General features: G+C 43.2%; 1 protein-coding gene across 4 annotated transcripts in view; it reads right to left on the bottom strand.

Annotated features, from left to right (window-relative positions):
* Positions 1-2,112: 2,112 nt before the first annotated feature.
* The window catches only part of TPD52L2 (tumor protein D52-like 2), a 15,184-nt gene continuing 281 nt past the window's right edge, over positions 2,113-17,015 (bottom strand). The window contains exons 2-9 of one of the 4 annotated variants that reach the window (XM_009586744.1): positions 15,888-16,036; positions 14,960-15,019; positions 9,121-9,222; positions 5,109-5,135; positions 4,682-4,723; positions 3,346-3,394; positions 3,216-3,264; positions 2,113-3,135 (exon numbers count right to left, since the gene is read on the bottom strand). In XM_009586744.1, the coding sequence (XP_009585039.1) occupies positions 3,229-3,264; positions 3,346-3,394; positions 4,682-4,723; positions 5,109-5,135; positions 9,121-9,222; positions 14,960-15,019; positions 15,888-16,036 (465 nt within the window). In that variant the 3' untranslated portion in view covers positions 2,113-3,135; positions 3,216-3,228. Of the gene's footprint in view, positions 3,136-3,215; positions 3,265-3,345; positions 3,395-4,681; positions 4,724-5,108; positions 5,136-9,120; positions 9,223-13,360; positions 13,421-14,959; positions 15,020-15,887; positions 16,037-17,015 lie in introns of all 4 variants that reach the window. The other 3 variants (XM_009586742.1, XM_009586743.1, XM_009586746.1) reach the window with 3 other exon arrangements.

Genomic DNA, 17,015 nt, shown 5'->3' with positions numbered 1-17,015 from the left:
CGAGGCTGTTGGCAGGGGATGAACAGGAGAGGAATATTGCTGTCAAAGCCTTCTCCCCCGGTTACAACAGAGCAGGCGGGTGCTCACGAGGCTGCCAGGGCTTCGTACGCCCCTGGTCCCGGGTTTTTCCAGGGAAGAAAGCCACATTCCCTTTGTCCTTTGCATGGGACACTGCAGTCCACAGCCCAGCCCTGAAGAAAACCGTGGGTTTGCACCCGCGAGAGCTGCCAGGAGCACACTTAGAAACCTGGAAGCGACAAAAACAGCGTCAAGCCTGTAACCAGGAAGGGAAGGCTTAATTAACCTTCCTTCAAAACACCCAAGATCCCTCACTGGAAGGGACCGGGGAGGTGGAAAAGCATCCCCCTGCCCCTGGGGCTCTCACAGGGGAGCTCGCAGCCCCAGCTCCGCAGCCTGGGGGCTCCCTGCAGCACCTCTCCTCCAGGATCAGGGATCATACCAACCCCTTTGCTGTTAGACCCAGTTGCAGAGATGTAGTTTTTACCTACGGAAGTCGAGTAGCAAAAAAACCCCAACCTTCAAAACAAATAAACAAAACACCACAAAACCAAAACCAAACCCTCACCACAGGCAGGTGCTTCAAACCTGGCCAGGCACCCTTCCTCTGAAAGCACAGCACACCGAGCAGCTACAGAGCTCCGCTGGCCTCTCTCACAACCTGTTTGCCTGCTCTCCACTCCCTTTTAAATATAAGAGAGCAGCTCCCAACTCCAGTCATAGATTCGCTGCTCCCCCTGCACCATGCTGTTTAAATCAGTAGCGAGTGCCAGAGCTTCCAAGAAGCCGATTCCCTGAGGTATCATGCCGTAACTCCGAGCCAGCACCACAGCTGCTGCTTTTCCACATTAGAAGTTTCTCCAGCCTCGCTCCCCACTGCCAAGGTTACCGCTGCCACTGCGGTCCCATGCTCTGAGCTCAGGAAAACGGCGCGAGGGAGCTGAGGCACGTCTGGTTCACCTGCGGCACCAGTGGTGAAGGGAGCAATGGGATGGTACTTGGAGGGTAAGTGTGGGCTTGCAGCTCCCCAGCCCTTAGTTGAGCACAGGTACGTCTCGGGAACCAGCTGGAGTTCGGCATCTTGAAAAGGAAACATCAGACTGTAAATATTATTTAGTACATCCCTTCATGAGAAAGCATCTGGAGAGGTGATGGACAAACAAGCCAGAGGGATAGGATAGAACAGAATATTTCAGTTACTTCTCGCCTCAAGCTGCTGCAGGCAGTTGGTATTTGCCTGACAAGTTCATAAGACGCACCCAAGAGCAGACTTCAGTACTGTTAGATAGAACAAGACAAGAACATTCACCCCATTTTCTCCCAAAGGAATGCTTTATTGACAAGTTTCCTCAGTCTTTATCTGTAAAGAGAAACAGTTCAATACCCAAGCTCCAGCAGTCCCCGTTTGGCTCTGTTCCTCGCAGGGAGGCCAGTTTCAGTCAAACAAGGAACACCACTAAATACACTCTACGCTCCACCTACTGCCTAGTACATCTGCCTTCTAATATTTCATCCTGTATCCCCAGGTCTGCAGAAGGAAGGGAGCAGGGGTGGGGGAAATCAGCAGGTAAGTGTCAAAACTTGCTTCTCTAAGGAAGGGTCAGAGACAGTTCAGTCCCTCCAGGGTGATAAACCACTAAAACTACCCAGATATGTACATAAGCAAGTCTAAAGACCTGAGTAAGACCCACTTCGCCTCTAAGGCACAGAATTGCTCACTCTAGGTACTTCTATGTGGAGGCACCTTGCCTAGAACAAGATCAGGACTCTAGAAGAAAAGTCAGAATTTTTCAGCTCCTGAGCAATGAAGTTGGACATCAAAAGAACAAAACATCCAGCTCCGGGGGAACTGGTTGAGCTCCGTGACTCTCTGCCAGCTTTGTAAACAAAGATTAGAGCTGGGGCTTTCAAGTGAAAAACCCGTCCAGTCACACTCAGATGTACCAGATGGAGGAGCCACAGAGAGGAGAGCAGAGTCCCTCCAACATAGTGTCCATATTGCTAGAGACAGCTTTGGCCTTTTTAATCTGGCCCTGTTGCTAGCAGCCTTCAGAAATTCTTCCTCCAAGAACGAAGGCATTAACTGAGAAGGGAGAAGCAAGTTTCATACACTCAGGAAATGGAGTGCACCACTGAATTTAACACAAGAACTGGCTTATAAGCATGCTGCTACTATTGTATGATGCAAAACTCCAGTGCTCAACATCCAGCTTTATAACCCTTACAGTCTTCTCTATAAAAAAAAAAAAATCATAAGCGAGTAAAGCGTAAGGTGATGTAAGGCTTGCAATTCAGTTTCAGAGTCCAAGGGAGCATTTCCCTAATATGATGCCGAAGCGTCTTTTTTTTTTTTTTTTAAGCTTTATTTCTTTAAAGTTCATTGCATTTAAAAATAAAGATTTTCAGTTTTGTTAAAGCTAGAGCATTAGTGTAACAACGAGGCAGCTGCTAAGTGAAGTTTCCCTTTTGGGAGCCCAGAAAAAAACCTAACTCTTTACCCCATTTATCAGACTGCTCCAAAGAGAGCCAGAGAAAACAGTAACGGGAGAAGCCTGGGAGGTCACTGAGTAGCTGCATGGCATGCCCTGAACAGAGAACGTAGCCAGAAGCTGAAGCTAAGATGCCCATGCACTTGGCTTCTCCAATAACTGCCCTCCTCACGCTGCTCGGGGCCATGTATCTGTTCCAAGTTATGTCAGACAAGGGGAAACTGTTTTTATCTATACCAGTGGCATTTCTGAGCTACTTTAAGGAAACTCCATCTTACATGCTCTCCCAAAAGGACAGCAGTGATACATTTAGTCTACAAACTTTAGTGTAAAATATTATTTGTGTACAAAACTTTGCATTCTCTTTATTTGACTTAGATCCAGCAGCAGTGTCTATGAATGAATGATGGATCTCTCCAGACTGGCTCTCAGCCCCTTCTTGGATTTGCGTGTTGTTGCTGTTGTGAAGATTTGGGAGGGAGGGGGCTCGCTCTTACAGTTGTGCACAGCCGTGCAAAGCCACATTGCAGGTCTAGAAAGGAGCGTTGTCTTGTGGAGGCTTGTCTCCAGCTCCCGAGGGGGAGTGGAGGCCGTCGGTGCTATTTTCCCTGCTGCCCACCACTCTGGACTGAAAGGAGAGAAGAGAGTTAGGATAAGAAACCAGCACTGCGAATACCAAGTCAATTCCCTCTTGTCAGGGTCACCTACTGTAGCAAAGACTTCACATATCTGAGAGGCCATTTGCCCGAATACTAGTCTACAAGAAAAACATCGCAGAAATTAAAGTTTCTGCATAAGGCTTCACACTATGTATTTACAAGACAAAGCAGACTGTTACCTTTATGGTCCCAACTCTATCTTCAAATGACTTGAAGGTTGCAGAATTCCTTGAAGAGAGGAGAGGGAAAAAAAAAAAAACACAAAAAGCAAATCAAGACAAGTTACTTCTTAACTAAATCAAGTCGCGTAGCATGACTGGGCTTTCTGGCCATTCCCATACAGTGACAGCAGCACACAGAACACTTCCAGCTCCTCACAGCCTTTGGCACACATCTCTCAGGCACATCAGACAAGAACACCACATACAAACACTGAAGGAAAACATTTATACCATGTGCAATCCACTCAATTGCTCAAGCTAAAATGTTGAGGGAAACAAGTTCTAGTTCACTAGGGAATCAACGCACGATAAGTAGAAAAGAAACTAGCTCTTAGTTTTACGAGGCTTCCAACTAAAAGCATGCCATCTTAAATAATGGAAAGGAAAAGCTGAAAAGGGTTTAAAACAAAGGCTTCAGTTTCCCATATTACATCCCGCGGGCAGGAAGGGGAAGGGCCATGTGCATTTCATTACTACAGGAGTGATCATTTGCATCAGGAAATGCTCATAAAAACCACAGTGTAATAAATTAATCAGAGGATTTCATATTTCTAGCAAAGAAACCCAGGTCAACTGTTTGACAACCTAACAAGCTTCTTTGCTTGTGAACGATTCCAGGGCAGTGCTCTGTACCGGGCATTCAGACTGGGCAATTACTCATGCAGAGCTGCTCTCTCCGGGCTAGGCTGCGGGAGCACTGGCAGCTGGGAGATAACTAGCCTCATCTCGGTTATTTTTGTTCCAAAGAATTGCTTTATATCTGTGCCCATAGAATAACCTCCGTTGATCTGGAACGAGGATGAACAGAGAGAGGGCTTCTGTGGGCCTCGTCCAGCCCTGGCAGTCATTTCTCCTGCAAGGAGATCACCACCTAATGCACCACAAGGACGTGCTGAGAAGGGCACTGAGCTTCCAGGTTGGAGACGTAGGGTTCAAGCTCGGATTCATCTCTCAGTGTTAGCAATGGCCACACTGTACGTTGCGAGAGGAGGACTGTAATCCCTGCCCTTCAGAGATTTCTGAAAGCTGCGAATTTCAATTAGACTTTGGTACAGTTGCAACACTGCGCTTAGTCCAAGAATAACATAGGTGCTAATAACCACAAAAAGAGATTGGGTAAAAAAACCACCCTGAAATACTCAACCAGCAGAATGCGGTTACCCCATACTCGGAATGGGGTCTGCTTAGGAAGGGAACCAGTTGTACAAATCAGAACAAAAAGCCCAATAATGATGGAGTCAGCTGTACTCTCCCACCGACCCCACTCAGGAGACATGGGTATTTGCTACATTACCTCATCGCTGGCATACTTATCGAGTGGCGAATGGAGTAACTGCTACTCGGAAGCATTCAGAGTAAGGAAGAAAAAGTTAAATGACAATTTTAGACAGACACCGTGCAAGAGCAGCATACCCCTGGTTCTTAAGCATTTACTGTCCACACACAGGCTGCCGTGGACAACTGAAGTGTAAGAGCCAGCCCTCTCTTCCCTAATTTAACAGTTGCAGCCCAGAACTTAGTTTTCCAGACACAGGACAGTAAGGACGAGTATTTAACTGTAAACTGCAACTGTGATACAAAAGTCAATTACAGGGCATTAGTTTGTGGTAGGTTTCTCAATCTGTGTCAAAAATGCTTAAATAATCAGCTTTCCCTTGAACATCTGCAAGGGCCTGGCATAGAAACATCTGCTCTTTTAGCAGCCTTGAAGAGTATCTTACCTAAAGGAGTGCGAGAAGGGGTGAGCCCTGGGAGGAGCCACGCGCAGCAGAGAGAAAAGGGAAGCAACAGTCAGACACTTGTGCAGACCTAAACACTAAATGCAGGGCAGCTAAGCAGGGACATGGTCATAGGATCATGGGACAGCAAAGTCAACTACCCAGCAGGAAGCCTCTCAAAATAAATTACAGAAGCAAGCAAAACCCAATTACTTTTCATTAATTCAAGCCAAGACGTTTTTCAGAGAATAACAGCAGCTACAGCAACTTCGAGCCAGGGTGCTGAGGATGGCAAGGAGCCAGTGTGCAACAACAACAACCCAAAACATTTTACCTACCCCTATCCATTGCTTTCATGTGATTTTTTTTTTTTTTTTAGAGCATGTCTTCCTAAATTGAGAGTTTTATCAAGCGCTGGCTGATGTGGTAAAGATACCTCCTTCCCCCATTTCCCCCCACGAGCTCTCATACAAAGACAGCATTGCTAGGACTTCTGGTTGAGAACTTCTGTAATGGATACCTGCACGTTATCTTGCCAAACCTGAAGATCTCAAAGTTACAGCTCGGAGAACAAATACATCTCAGCATAATAAAGATAAAAGTATCTGGGTAAAAGGTATCACGTTTACCCCACAACCTGATTGCCCATTTTTAGGTTTCAAGGCAAACTATCCCCCACTAGGTTACCAGATTTCCACATGTGAGTTTGCAATGCAGTAGCATGTCAGCAGTCTGAAATAACAAAACCGAGGTATCCTAATTCTACTAGTAAGATTACCAGGAGGCTCTAAAGGAGCTCCTCCTACCTGAAGCAGTGTTTTATTCCACTTAAATATAATTTTTGTCTCTGCAGCAGGAAGCAGTCATGGCAAGTTGGATCCAAAGTACTTGGCAAAGGAATACAAGGGCTTTTCCTTACAGCCTAAGCAAAGATGTTAGGCTTTGTGGTTTCATTTCCCCATGCATCCAAGTCAGCTCTTTGGCAGGACAGACACCTTGAAATGCTGTCTTTGCATGCGAAATAAATTAATTTTCTACTTACTCTTGCTTAAACGAGAAGAGCACACAACACATGTCCATGCACCATGCTACTCTGTATGCAATACCACAAGCACTGGTTCGTTTGTTCAGTATCTTGGCCTGGACCTTTTCCTCCTTTCATAAGGATTTAAAATTTACATAAATTCAGGAATTTGCAGGCACCTTTGGGGCTCAGGCTAACGTTTCGTAAGGAATTTGCTTGTAGTATTATGTACAGCAGCAAACTTCATCAGACAACGTGAAGTGTATTGGGGGACACAAAACCACAAAGCAAGCTGTTATCAGCAAAAAGAAAACACTTTCAATTTTGCAGTTTACTGGGATCAGTAAAATGGAGGAATAGAACATCTAAAAGCCAATTTACTTTCTAACTGTAAGTGGAGATAACAGAAAAAGCTGAATTGGCCAAGATTTGAAAAAATCCCACCCACTAATTAAGCTACATTTTCTCGCCTCAAGACAAGCTAATAGAGCAACAGCATTAATACAGTTAGTGCACAGTTACCGCATTAACTTCACAATGTCTCCTTAACAATGCACAGTTATTACATTTAAAATTATTTTGACCAGCGACCCTGAAGATTTAACCCAGGGACACGTTACTTGTATTTCACAGCATTTTGGTCCAAGCGTTTTTAATGGAATTACGACTACACCCTCCATGCGTCGGAGGCGTTTGTCCCATTCATCACGCCTTCCTTGCATTTATCAACCGGTGAAGGCTGACTAAACAAGGAAATCCCTTCTGTTATCTCAACACTTCCAGTGATGGAAAATAAACCTGCTTTACAAGTGAATTTGTAGTGTAAGAGGAAAAAAGAAAGTACAGCAACAGGGGTTGCAGTGTAGGCTACAAAGGCTGTAACAGAGATTCTCTGGGAAGAGAGATCATTCCCACTTGTTCAGAGAAGTGATCACAACAATACAACAGGCTTCGCTCCTCATCAGCTCTGATCACAGAACACTATTCAGAGTTTCTCCTGGCAAGGGTAGAAAGTAGGACAGTTCCTGCAGAAACTTATGCTCAGAGTTAAACCTTATTCAAAATCAGAAATATCAAGACTTGAATGCAGCACAGGAGACAGAAGTCTGTTTATATACGCATAGAAAAACTGAAAGTCTTAAAAAAAATCATTACTGTGTTCCCCTACAGGGCCACATATACAAAGCAAACCTTGCTGATGTAACTTTGGCAGGGATTCCCAAGTTATAAGACAGAAGCTGCCTCTATTTCAGAACACATCACCCAAGGTATTAGCTATACAACGGAATGCAGGTGTTTAAATTTGTGATTAATGCTGAGCAATACTGTTGCTGCAAAGATCTGACTCGTTAGTCAGCCAGGCCAGCATCCACAGCCAGTTTTCACTATGACTGTGTCAGGGCAGCTCTGTCACCAGGAGTAACAGGCACGCTCTTCACTCGGCCATGCATCCCCTCTCTCCATCATCTGCTCCTGGGACGGCACAAACATTTCTGCAGCTGCATGGTGAATTAGATTCTCCCAACCAAAAGAAAACAGGCAGGACCAAGCCTGTTAAAACGGCTTCTTCTGGTGGCAACACTGGTTCAGGAGTTCCCCGTTTGCTCCAAAAAGCACAGTTCCCATCCTTTTGCCACAACAGCCTGACCAGACTGCAGATGTCAGGCACCAGATTTACTTCACTATTATCAGTTTAGCAAAATCTATTACCACCACATCTTATGCCCGTGTGGGTCTGCTGTGATTACATGTAAATCTCTTCTTCCAATAGACTAGGTAGTTTCCAAGAAAGAAAAATTAAAACTTGAATACTGTAAAGGGTAGGAAGCCAGCTAGTCCTCTGCCAAATTCAGAGAGGTGAGCTACTGAAAACACTCACCAAAAATTACCCTCCAGGAACACAGTAAATAACTCACTGAGGACAGAACTAGAATAAATCAGTACTATGTGATCAGAGGCCAACAAGTTCTTACCACTTGGATACTCCCAGCCACAGTGGAATAGGAAATTCCCTACAAAGAATGACAGCTACCCATTCAATCCAAGGTCTGAGACATCACGTTAAACACAAGCTCTAAGAATACTTCCTTACTAGCCTAGACAGGTTGTATATTCAGAATTAGCTCTCAGTTCCAAGAAAAGTGTATTCAAGGTATTCTGCATGAAAAACTTGGACATCACCATTAACGGGGAAAGCATTCTTTAGCTTAAATTTCTGAAGATCAGATAAATCACCAATTCTAACCTTCAACTTTGTACAGCTGAGAAACTCACAGAGCAAGAACCTCAGCCAACAACCAAGGGAACCATCCCCCCGCTTTCCAATTCAGAGAGGTTTAGATCTGCAATTACTTCAGTGGTCATCTGCTTAAGGAATCTAGAAAACCACCAACCAGAAGAAGAAATTTTTGATGTTGTCATGACCTTCTGAATCAATTAATATCTTCCAATCTACATGACATAACTGCGCCTGGAAGGCATACTGCCCTTCTCCACGGAAAGTTGACACACATGGCTTGAAACTGCACGAAATGCAGCATCCAGACTTTGCCCCATTTTAAAGCATAACAGAGCACAGGAGTGATGACCCCTTTCTAATCCTAAACAGTTACAATGAGAAAACATAACTCCATAATCCAGTAATGAATGGAAAAGGTAAACGTTAATACTAGTTTCTTACATACGACATAAAAGCTGCAGTGAAACCATATGACAGTAAAGAGGCGAAGGCTGCTAAAAACGTTCTGTCAATTCTCCTAAGCCAAATCAAACTTAAATGCCTTAGAATGGGTTTTATCCCATCAACAAGTCTTTAATAAGTGATTAATCTGTCCTAAATTACAATGTACAGGGCCACACAGAAGAAGCTAGTCCATCAACAGCAATGTGCTGCCAACTAAGCAGAAAAATGGAAAAAAGCCTAGTTATTGTCTAAAGTATTACTGTTTGAAACCAAGATCAAAGCACCAGAGCGCAAAACAGAAATCTTACCTCATGTCACCAAGTTTCCTGCTGATAACAGAACCTACATTGGAAAGGGCTGCTGAAGTCTTCTGTCCTGCCTGGGAAAGGGTTTCCTGGGTCTTCTTATAACTAAATAGGAAAAAACATCATGAATTGAACTAACAGGTAGGATCTGAAAGCAAGAAGCATCCCCCCCCCGCCCACCATTTTGAAAAAGGAACCATATTAAAGGAAAGAAGCTAGGTTAGTGAGCTGCACTGATTTCACTGAAAAAGCCCCTTCCAGTCTTGCACATAATCAAAGACTTAAAGTTCTAAAAAAAGCAGCAAGTGTAGGATTCACCTTTCCATACATTCACTTTACCATGTTGACCATACATTCTTAAATCTGACAAACACTTGCAAAAAAAAAAAAAAAAAAAAAGAAACCCCATTTTCCATGTGGAAACTCTAATACCATAGCATCGTATCCTGTTTGCTCTACAACTATCTTGAAAAACTAAGCCTAGGAACCTATTCCATAATAGCTTGCAGCCTTGAAGAAGTTATAGCATTTGTTGTAGTGTTAGGTTATGGAGGAAAGAGGCAAGACTAACATCACTGTATAGAAAAGAAATGCAGGAATCAGCATTATGTCTACAACTTGCAGTTTAGAAATAAATTGGTAGAGAAGTTTCCTATCAGTTACCATTAACCACAATACATAAGAAGTCTGACAGCTTGTATTTGTCAGCTGATTACATTTGAGTTTATACCAAAGCCGGAGAAGACAGACACTTGAGAACTTTTGTTTCCTTCCAATGAGACTAATCTCAGGAACAAAGATTCTTTGAGCCACTTTCATTAACTCATTCTCTCTAAGCTATTCCACAGTTGATTATTAACATCTAGATTTATGGCATTCTTCACATTATAAAAAAAGACTGAGGCTGGAAAACAAGTTCAACAATTTAAGCCAAGTTTTCTTATTCCAAATATTTCAGCTCAAGATTACTTTTTTGCCTGACTAGGATATTTAGGAGAAGGGTATTACAAACAGCCTAAGATCCTTTCTCCTGCCTGAGCTCCCAAAGCTAGAAGCACCATGATGACAGCTTACATCTCATTCTCTCCAGACAGAAGTGCGGAAGAAAGCACCGCAGCACCTGAACTGGGTTCAAGCAATACCAATTACAACATGTTGGTTTGTTGGGGTTTTTTGTTTAAGACCACAGCCAAGTACTTCTGAACCAAGAACGTACACAAGACTTATGCAGAAAAGGGCAAAATGGCATCAGCTTTACCTTCCCTCTTCCTGCTCCTGAAAGAAAATTCCTATAACCTACACATTTTTCAGAACAGTTCCTCTTGAATTCAGTGACTCCAGAAGAACCTGAGCGTGCCCCAACAGCAAGGCCTCACTACCGTTTCTCCACAGCACAATCTTTTGCAAGAAGTAGTCATCTTAGGACAATTTAGGAGTTAATTGGTCAGCATCAACACTGTTTGCTCTTAGACATGCCTTCCTATCGCAATAACTATGTTTGAATCCTAGGGCCAAACCTGCTTTGGAAGAGGAGGATCTCAGTCCCTGCCTTCAGCAGTCAGGCTCCTCCCCGGCTGACTGAATCCTATCATGGGATTTGATTTACAGCTGCCCAACAGAAACATCGAAGACCTCGTGCTCACTGAAGTATGTTGCGCTGACTCTACATCTGCTTCACACTCAACTCTCAGAGATCAGCATTGAGCACCAAAGCAACAATGAGAGGAATGGTTTACAGACTCAAAGGACACCATCACACCATGCACACACTGCAAACTGCCAGGTATTATGTCTAGCTTCAGCAGATGAAGCCCAGAGATTTTCCAACTGTATTTTCCACACTTGACAACAGTATTCTTAAGACCACTGAAGATCTAGCACTCAAGTGCTGCTCCTTCTGCCTGAGTGTGCTCCTTCATGATGCCAGCACAACTGTTTGTGCTGACACAGTGATCTAGATCAAGGAAACGATCCGGCTGAAATATAAACTTGGAAGAACAAAAAAGACAGCAGCAGCCAGATCAGATCATCAGTCTAATCCTACATCCACAGCTCCCACACACACGTACACACCTCCACCGCTGCAACGCAGCAGGCAGAGCCAGGAAAGTGCAGCTGAGATGAGAAACTCTTTAACCCAGAACTGTCATCAGACACACATGTGGAGCTGCATCTGTGACAACCAGGGATCAGGTTATACAAGACTTTAATGCAACTTAAGTACTAGCCCTGACCTAGAAGTCGCAACTACTCTCCTGCAACAGACACAGCCAGGTTTACCGTGGCTTTACATTCACAATCAATCACTTTCTTCCTTTAGCACCAGTACAAAGCACAGTAGAATAATCCAAATCTGGGAGTAATAAATATAAGCTCTAATTAATACCCTGCTCTACTAACAGGCAATTGGCTGCAGCAGAAGCTGCAGAAATGATCTCTGCCCTGTCGTGTTTATCCTGTGGTATTCAAACATTTCATTGCACCCTCTCCTATAAAGCCTGACAGGGAGAAGCCAGACCCGCACCCTCAAATCCTCCTGTATCCATTAATACCAGCTTCATCTCACTTGCTTATATCCAGCAATCACCATTTGTGCTGTCTGACTAAGTACACAAATCATTTAAGTCATCTTGCATCCTGGTTACAATGAAACTGGAGCTAGGGACAGATTGGGCTGATTTCTGTCCTGTCTACATACAGCTTGCAGCGGGCAAGTCTGTGGCCAGGAGTGGCAACTACCGGGAAATTCAGCAGTGCACAAAAGCCCCGTAAGGTCACGAGTTAGGCCCATTCCCAGTTCAGTCAGGATGCGTGTTAGTTATAATGCCGAGAAGCTCAAACAACAGGAAAGAGGATGCATTTGCATAACAAACCCAAAACATATGATTAAAACCTCATCCTTGGATTTCTTGAACTTGACTCTTCACATGTGCTGAGCTTTAGACAAAGGAAGTAGAAATTCTGTTTGTTTTCTGAAGCATTACTCAAATCTTGCTTTTCAATCCCCCTCGTCTCTCCATTTTAATCAGTATCTACCTTGCTAGCATGAATTGTCATTCCGTCTAGTGCCAAAGCAAGCAGGAAAACCAGCGTGCCACAGCTATTCAGGCCTCAAGTGCTCTACAAAAGCACGCTTCCGCCACATTTCTGGCGCTTATTAAGTACAAGGAAACAGATATAACAAGAAGTTTTCTATTCTAGCAGGCACACCCAGGGAGGAACTCTGATTAAACACCACTGGAGTCAGTCACACTGTCAGCAAGCATAAAAACCAAGGTCATTCTATTTAGCAAGTGAAATAGTGGCAATTTACATCTTCTTAATCTAGAAAACATACACGGAACATTGAAAGTAGAATCTGCATACTTCAAAATTTTTTCTGATACTCCTACTTTTTATCTCCATTCATCTTTCACCCATCTTATGAAGAAAACCTTCTGTTCACACACACTGCCAGTAACAAGCCAGCTCAAAGGACTGAATTTTATACCCGTTCCAGAGAACAGGAAAAGCTGGCTTACCTAAGACCTACCTTACCATGGTTTAAATCAGTTTGGGAAACAACACCACTACCTACCTGCTCCCACTGCATCACTGTCAAAGGACTCCTCTATATACTGTGGGAAAGATGCAGTGAGAAGGACAAAGGCCAACTTCCATAATATGCTCCCATAATTTAGTCCAGATGAGAATTTAATTTCAGGCATTTAATAAAAACATGGCTAAGACCTTAGCAGCCAACAACTGGAGTATAACAGCTGTGAGGCTTAAGCTGTTCAAGTCCACTTGGGGCCCCAACATGACAGAACAGCTGCCTTGGACACTACAGCTCTATTTGTTCTCATCAGGTTCCACAGCAAAAAGAAAAGCTCCTGCTCCCTGCAGAGCATGTTGAGGGTAACAAGAAGAGGTCAGTCTGGCTATTCCACAGCTTGTCAGCTGAAGTTATAGTGTGTGGCACACAGGTCTCAGCTACCCGGTGGCTTCAGCCAGCTCTCCTCTGAGAGCAGGCAGGCATTTGAAGAGTATCACTTGGACCACAGTGAAATCATTCAAATACTGAGTTGAGGAAAAGCTCCCTCTCCCAGAAGAGGCATTTATTGGGTTAAAAAAATGAAAGCTAGAAAAGAGAAAGTTTAAATAGATCTAGTCAAAGCAGAGGACTGTAAGCAGGGGCACAGAACGTTAGTGGCAGCAGACTGTCATGAAAGCATTTGTTAACACTGACAGTTAAGACACTCACGCTTCTGATTGAGTTAATTTTTCATTCCAGTCCTCCAGTGTGCTGCTGGCTGAAAGATATCTACAAACACAGTGGAGGTTAGATACAGCGCCAAGATTCATGACAGATGCTTCTTTTGACACTTTCCACATTATTAGTGTCTCTTTACACTGACAGTATCATAGGCTTTATTTCTCTGACAATGGCTTCCCCCCTTCTCTGTTACAGCCAGAAGGAAAAGAGCTGTTGTTTGAGGAGCGGGGAGACACCTAAGCCCCAGTTTCTTTCTTATTTAAGAACATTAAAACACTGAGCACAAAGAAACAAAGCCTGCAGTTTAGAAGGTGTCAGGAATTGAAAGACTTTGTGTCTTCTGCTCCCTTCCTACAGTCTTCTGCTCCCTTCCTACATGCTGCGTGACGGCTATGTATCAAAAGCATAGAGCAGTGAACTGAGCTCAAGGCCAAAAAAAAAAAAATCTGACTGCCACACCCAAAGCTGTATTTTACCAATACAGCATGACCTGGACAAACCATTAAACTTAGTTTCATTTTCTAATCTTTAGAAATCATGTTTCCCTAGAAAACAGTACCTTAGGGGTTGTGAGAATTAAACCCGGAGGTACAGAACAAATACAAGTACTACAGAAAGTGTCTGCTACCAGCTCAGACAACACGCAGAAGTGCTCAGAGAAGGTGACATATCGCAGGCAGCTCACGTCACCCAGAAGTGTAACCCTCCCCCATTAGATGAGAGCTGTCTTGCCTACTGACGGGATGCTCCCAATCCACATTTTCCTCTTAGCTAAATAACCATCTCCTTCAACACAAGATGTAGAAGGGAAAGAATCTTCAATGCAGGAAACATTCCAGGTCTCCCTTAAGTAGGAATCAAAATGATTCATGTCGAATATGAATGGAGGTCTAATATAATTAAATAATATATTCTAGAGACAGAAGTAGCCAGATGTTCTTTGTCAGCATTTCTCACCTGCTTGTCTATACTGCAAAGATTAAAATTGATGGCTTTCTAGTGTTGACATCAGCAAAGGGGTTCACAATACATCAATGCAAGAAGAGCCACAGTGTGGCAGCTTTCAAAAGCTAATATGTATATTTGCATTTGCACAGCCCCTATTTACAGGTAAATGCCTTCAGGCACTCTCTCCCCCCTGTGGCCATACAGAAAGGCAATAATCAAACCGATTCCTACCACATCCAGTGATGAGAAGAGAAATAGTTTCACAGTGAAGACAGAGGTTCCCTAATAAGACATCCGGTTACAACAGACTAACCTACCAATGACCACCTAAAAGAAAACTGTGGTTGATTTTTTAACTTTTTTTTTTTTTATTATAAAATGTGGTCTGGTAACTGATTGGAATTTTTCTTCTGCAATAGCAAGACCATGAGAGAAATGATAGCAGTAACGTTTACTCATCGCCTCTGCAACTAAGGGATGCTTATAGCTGGAAGCCAGGAATGCTGCTAATAACAGTCCTGCTTCACCATGCCTCCAGCTCCCAATCAACCCCCGATGCCTGTGAGAACAAGTAGCAGCACAAATCGGGGAACGCAGCAAGGAGCAAGGAGGTGTTGCTGAGGAGCCCGAGGCACTCACAAGTCAGACTGTGTCACTTTGTCATTCCACTCTCCAAGTTTCTCAGATGTTTTCACATAACTAGAAACAGAAAGTGTTAATGAATATAACTTTAATATTCATTTTTTAGAAGACAATGACACAGATTTCAGTTACAAAGGAATAACAGAAATCAGGCAGGGATGTAGGAGGGAAGATGAGGAAAAAGGGAAAGAATAAACAGTGAGATGACCAGCTCAACGATCTGGCCCGCAGTAGCACTGTCAGTGCTAAATTCCAGTTAAGTTACACGAGACTTTTTAGACTGAACGGTATCTCTATGGGTACCGTCAGTCCCTTACATCCAGGCACAACTGCAGGGTCAAACTTACCTCTTTGACTCTCCTTTTGGCACTGTCAAGCACTGCAGTGACCATACCCTTAATGCCTGTTCACGAACAGTCAGTCTAATTTCAGATCTTCTTTAGGCAGAGATGACTATGCGTAATACACACTAATATTACAGCATTTTTTCCTAGGAAGTGCAGGCTTTTTAATTCAAGCTATATGAAATACCTTCTAAACTAACACTATGCAGTAGAACTTTGAAACTTCTTGCACTTCTCTTCGAGCCTGAGTTCAGAACAAGGTAGCAGCAGCCTACATCTCAAAGAACGGGCAGAAATGGGCAAACTGAACTGTTAAGTGGCGATCTAGATCTCTATCATCAAAGGAAAGAACATCCAGCAACAATCTACCCGGATCACAGATATGAAAGTTCCGTTTACGCTGACATAAAGACACAGACGAGCAAAAGCAATGAAGTAAATAGTTTTAAGTGCCTTTTCTCTATATAGCCATCAGAGCAAAAGCCTCCAGCCACTTAGAAGAGCCCTGGAATATGCTGCTTGGAAATAATTACTATAGAGTCATATTTAAACGTGAAATGTGCATCACAAGCAACACTTACGCATTGGAGACTTGGACATCATGCCAGCTTTTAGACAGGTTTTGCTTTAACCCATCCAAGGGAGTCAAACCTAGCTTCCTCTTCAGCTCTCCACAGTGCCTCTCTTTAGCAGCCAGAACTTGCCTGAGCGTACCAATTTCTTCTTCAACCTTAGAGAGAGGCAGAGGTTTGTCTTAAATCACAGTTCAATAACATTCTGAAAATTAAGCCAACTTTCTACCTCCCTCAAAATTAGCAAGATTTCGTTAACATGAGCATAAAAAATTGGCAGGAACTTCAGGTGCATGCAGAACAATTCAACTGAATATGAACAGTGCTGGAACGGGAGGCCTACAGCTCAGACTTTAGTTGGGAAAACATCCACAGAAGTCACTGTACTGGCAACTTAATGGCATCAAGATTAACAGAACTCATTTCTAGTGTGGTAATTTCAACAGTAGATAAAAATCAGTTGCTAAACCTTATTAACCAAGGTTTCTTTCTTAAGATTCTTTTCCTCTGATGTCATTAAAGCAAAGAGTTTTTCCTCAGAGGTCTTTCTTACAACATTTCCAAAGTACTCTGGAGTTGTTCCCAGGCAGAGAGGGTTCATTTCTACTTTAATAGCAAAGTCCTCCCCTGCTAAAACTTGTAAGTCCAAGAATCGCCAGGAGATTTTCAAATGAAAGAAAGGACTACAGAAGGACAGCTGCAATTACCTTCAGCTACATTTCAGGTAGGAATTATAAACTGATCTTTAAACCCCAAAAGGTGGCCAAAATTTAGGATATTACATTACAAACTCTCAGCTCTTCAAAAGCCTATAGGGACCAAAAATAGTTGCCTATACAATGTAATAAATATTTAAGAGAAAAAGGTAGAAAAAGAAAGCATAAGTGCTCCATTGTTTCAGCTTCCTAAGGAAAAACGAGTTTCTTTTGCATACCACTTGCCTAAAGTGTTTTCTCACTTCAAATGGAGCTAAAAGCCTAAATCAAGCTCACGGCATCAAAAGCCACTTATTTCCTTAGAGCTCTAAATTAAGTCATTCTGGGAAAGAACATGCAACATACCGCAGTGTTTGAAGTATCTGCCAGCTTTGTACATTTTAACAATTAGCTGAGAGATTCAAAGGTAACACCACTGCAA

The sequence above is a fragment of the Fulmarus glacialis genome, unplaced genomic scaffold (genome assembly GCF_000690835.1).
Source record: "Fulmarus glacialis isolate BGI_N327 unplaced genomic scaffold, ASM69083v1 scaffold38921, whole genome shotgun sequence".
NCBI lineage: Eukaryota > Metazoa > Chordata > Aves > Procellariiformes > Procellariidae > Fulmarus > Fulmarus glacialis.
The sequence above is the reverse complement of the archived record's forward strand: the minus strand, read 5'-3'. Positions and strand labels throughout refer to the sequence as shown.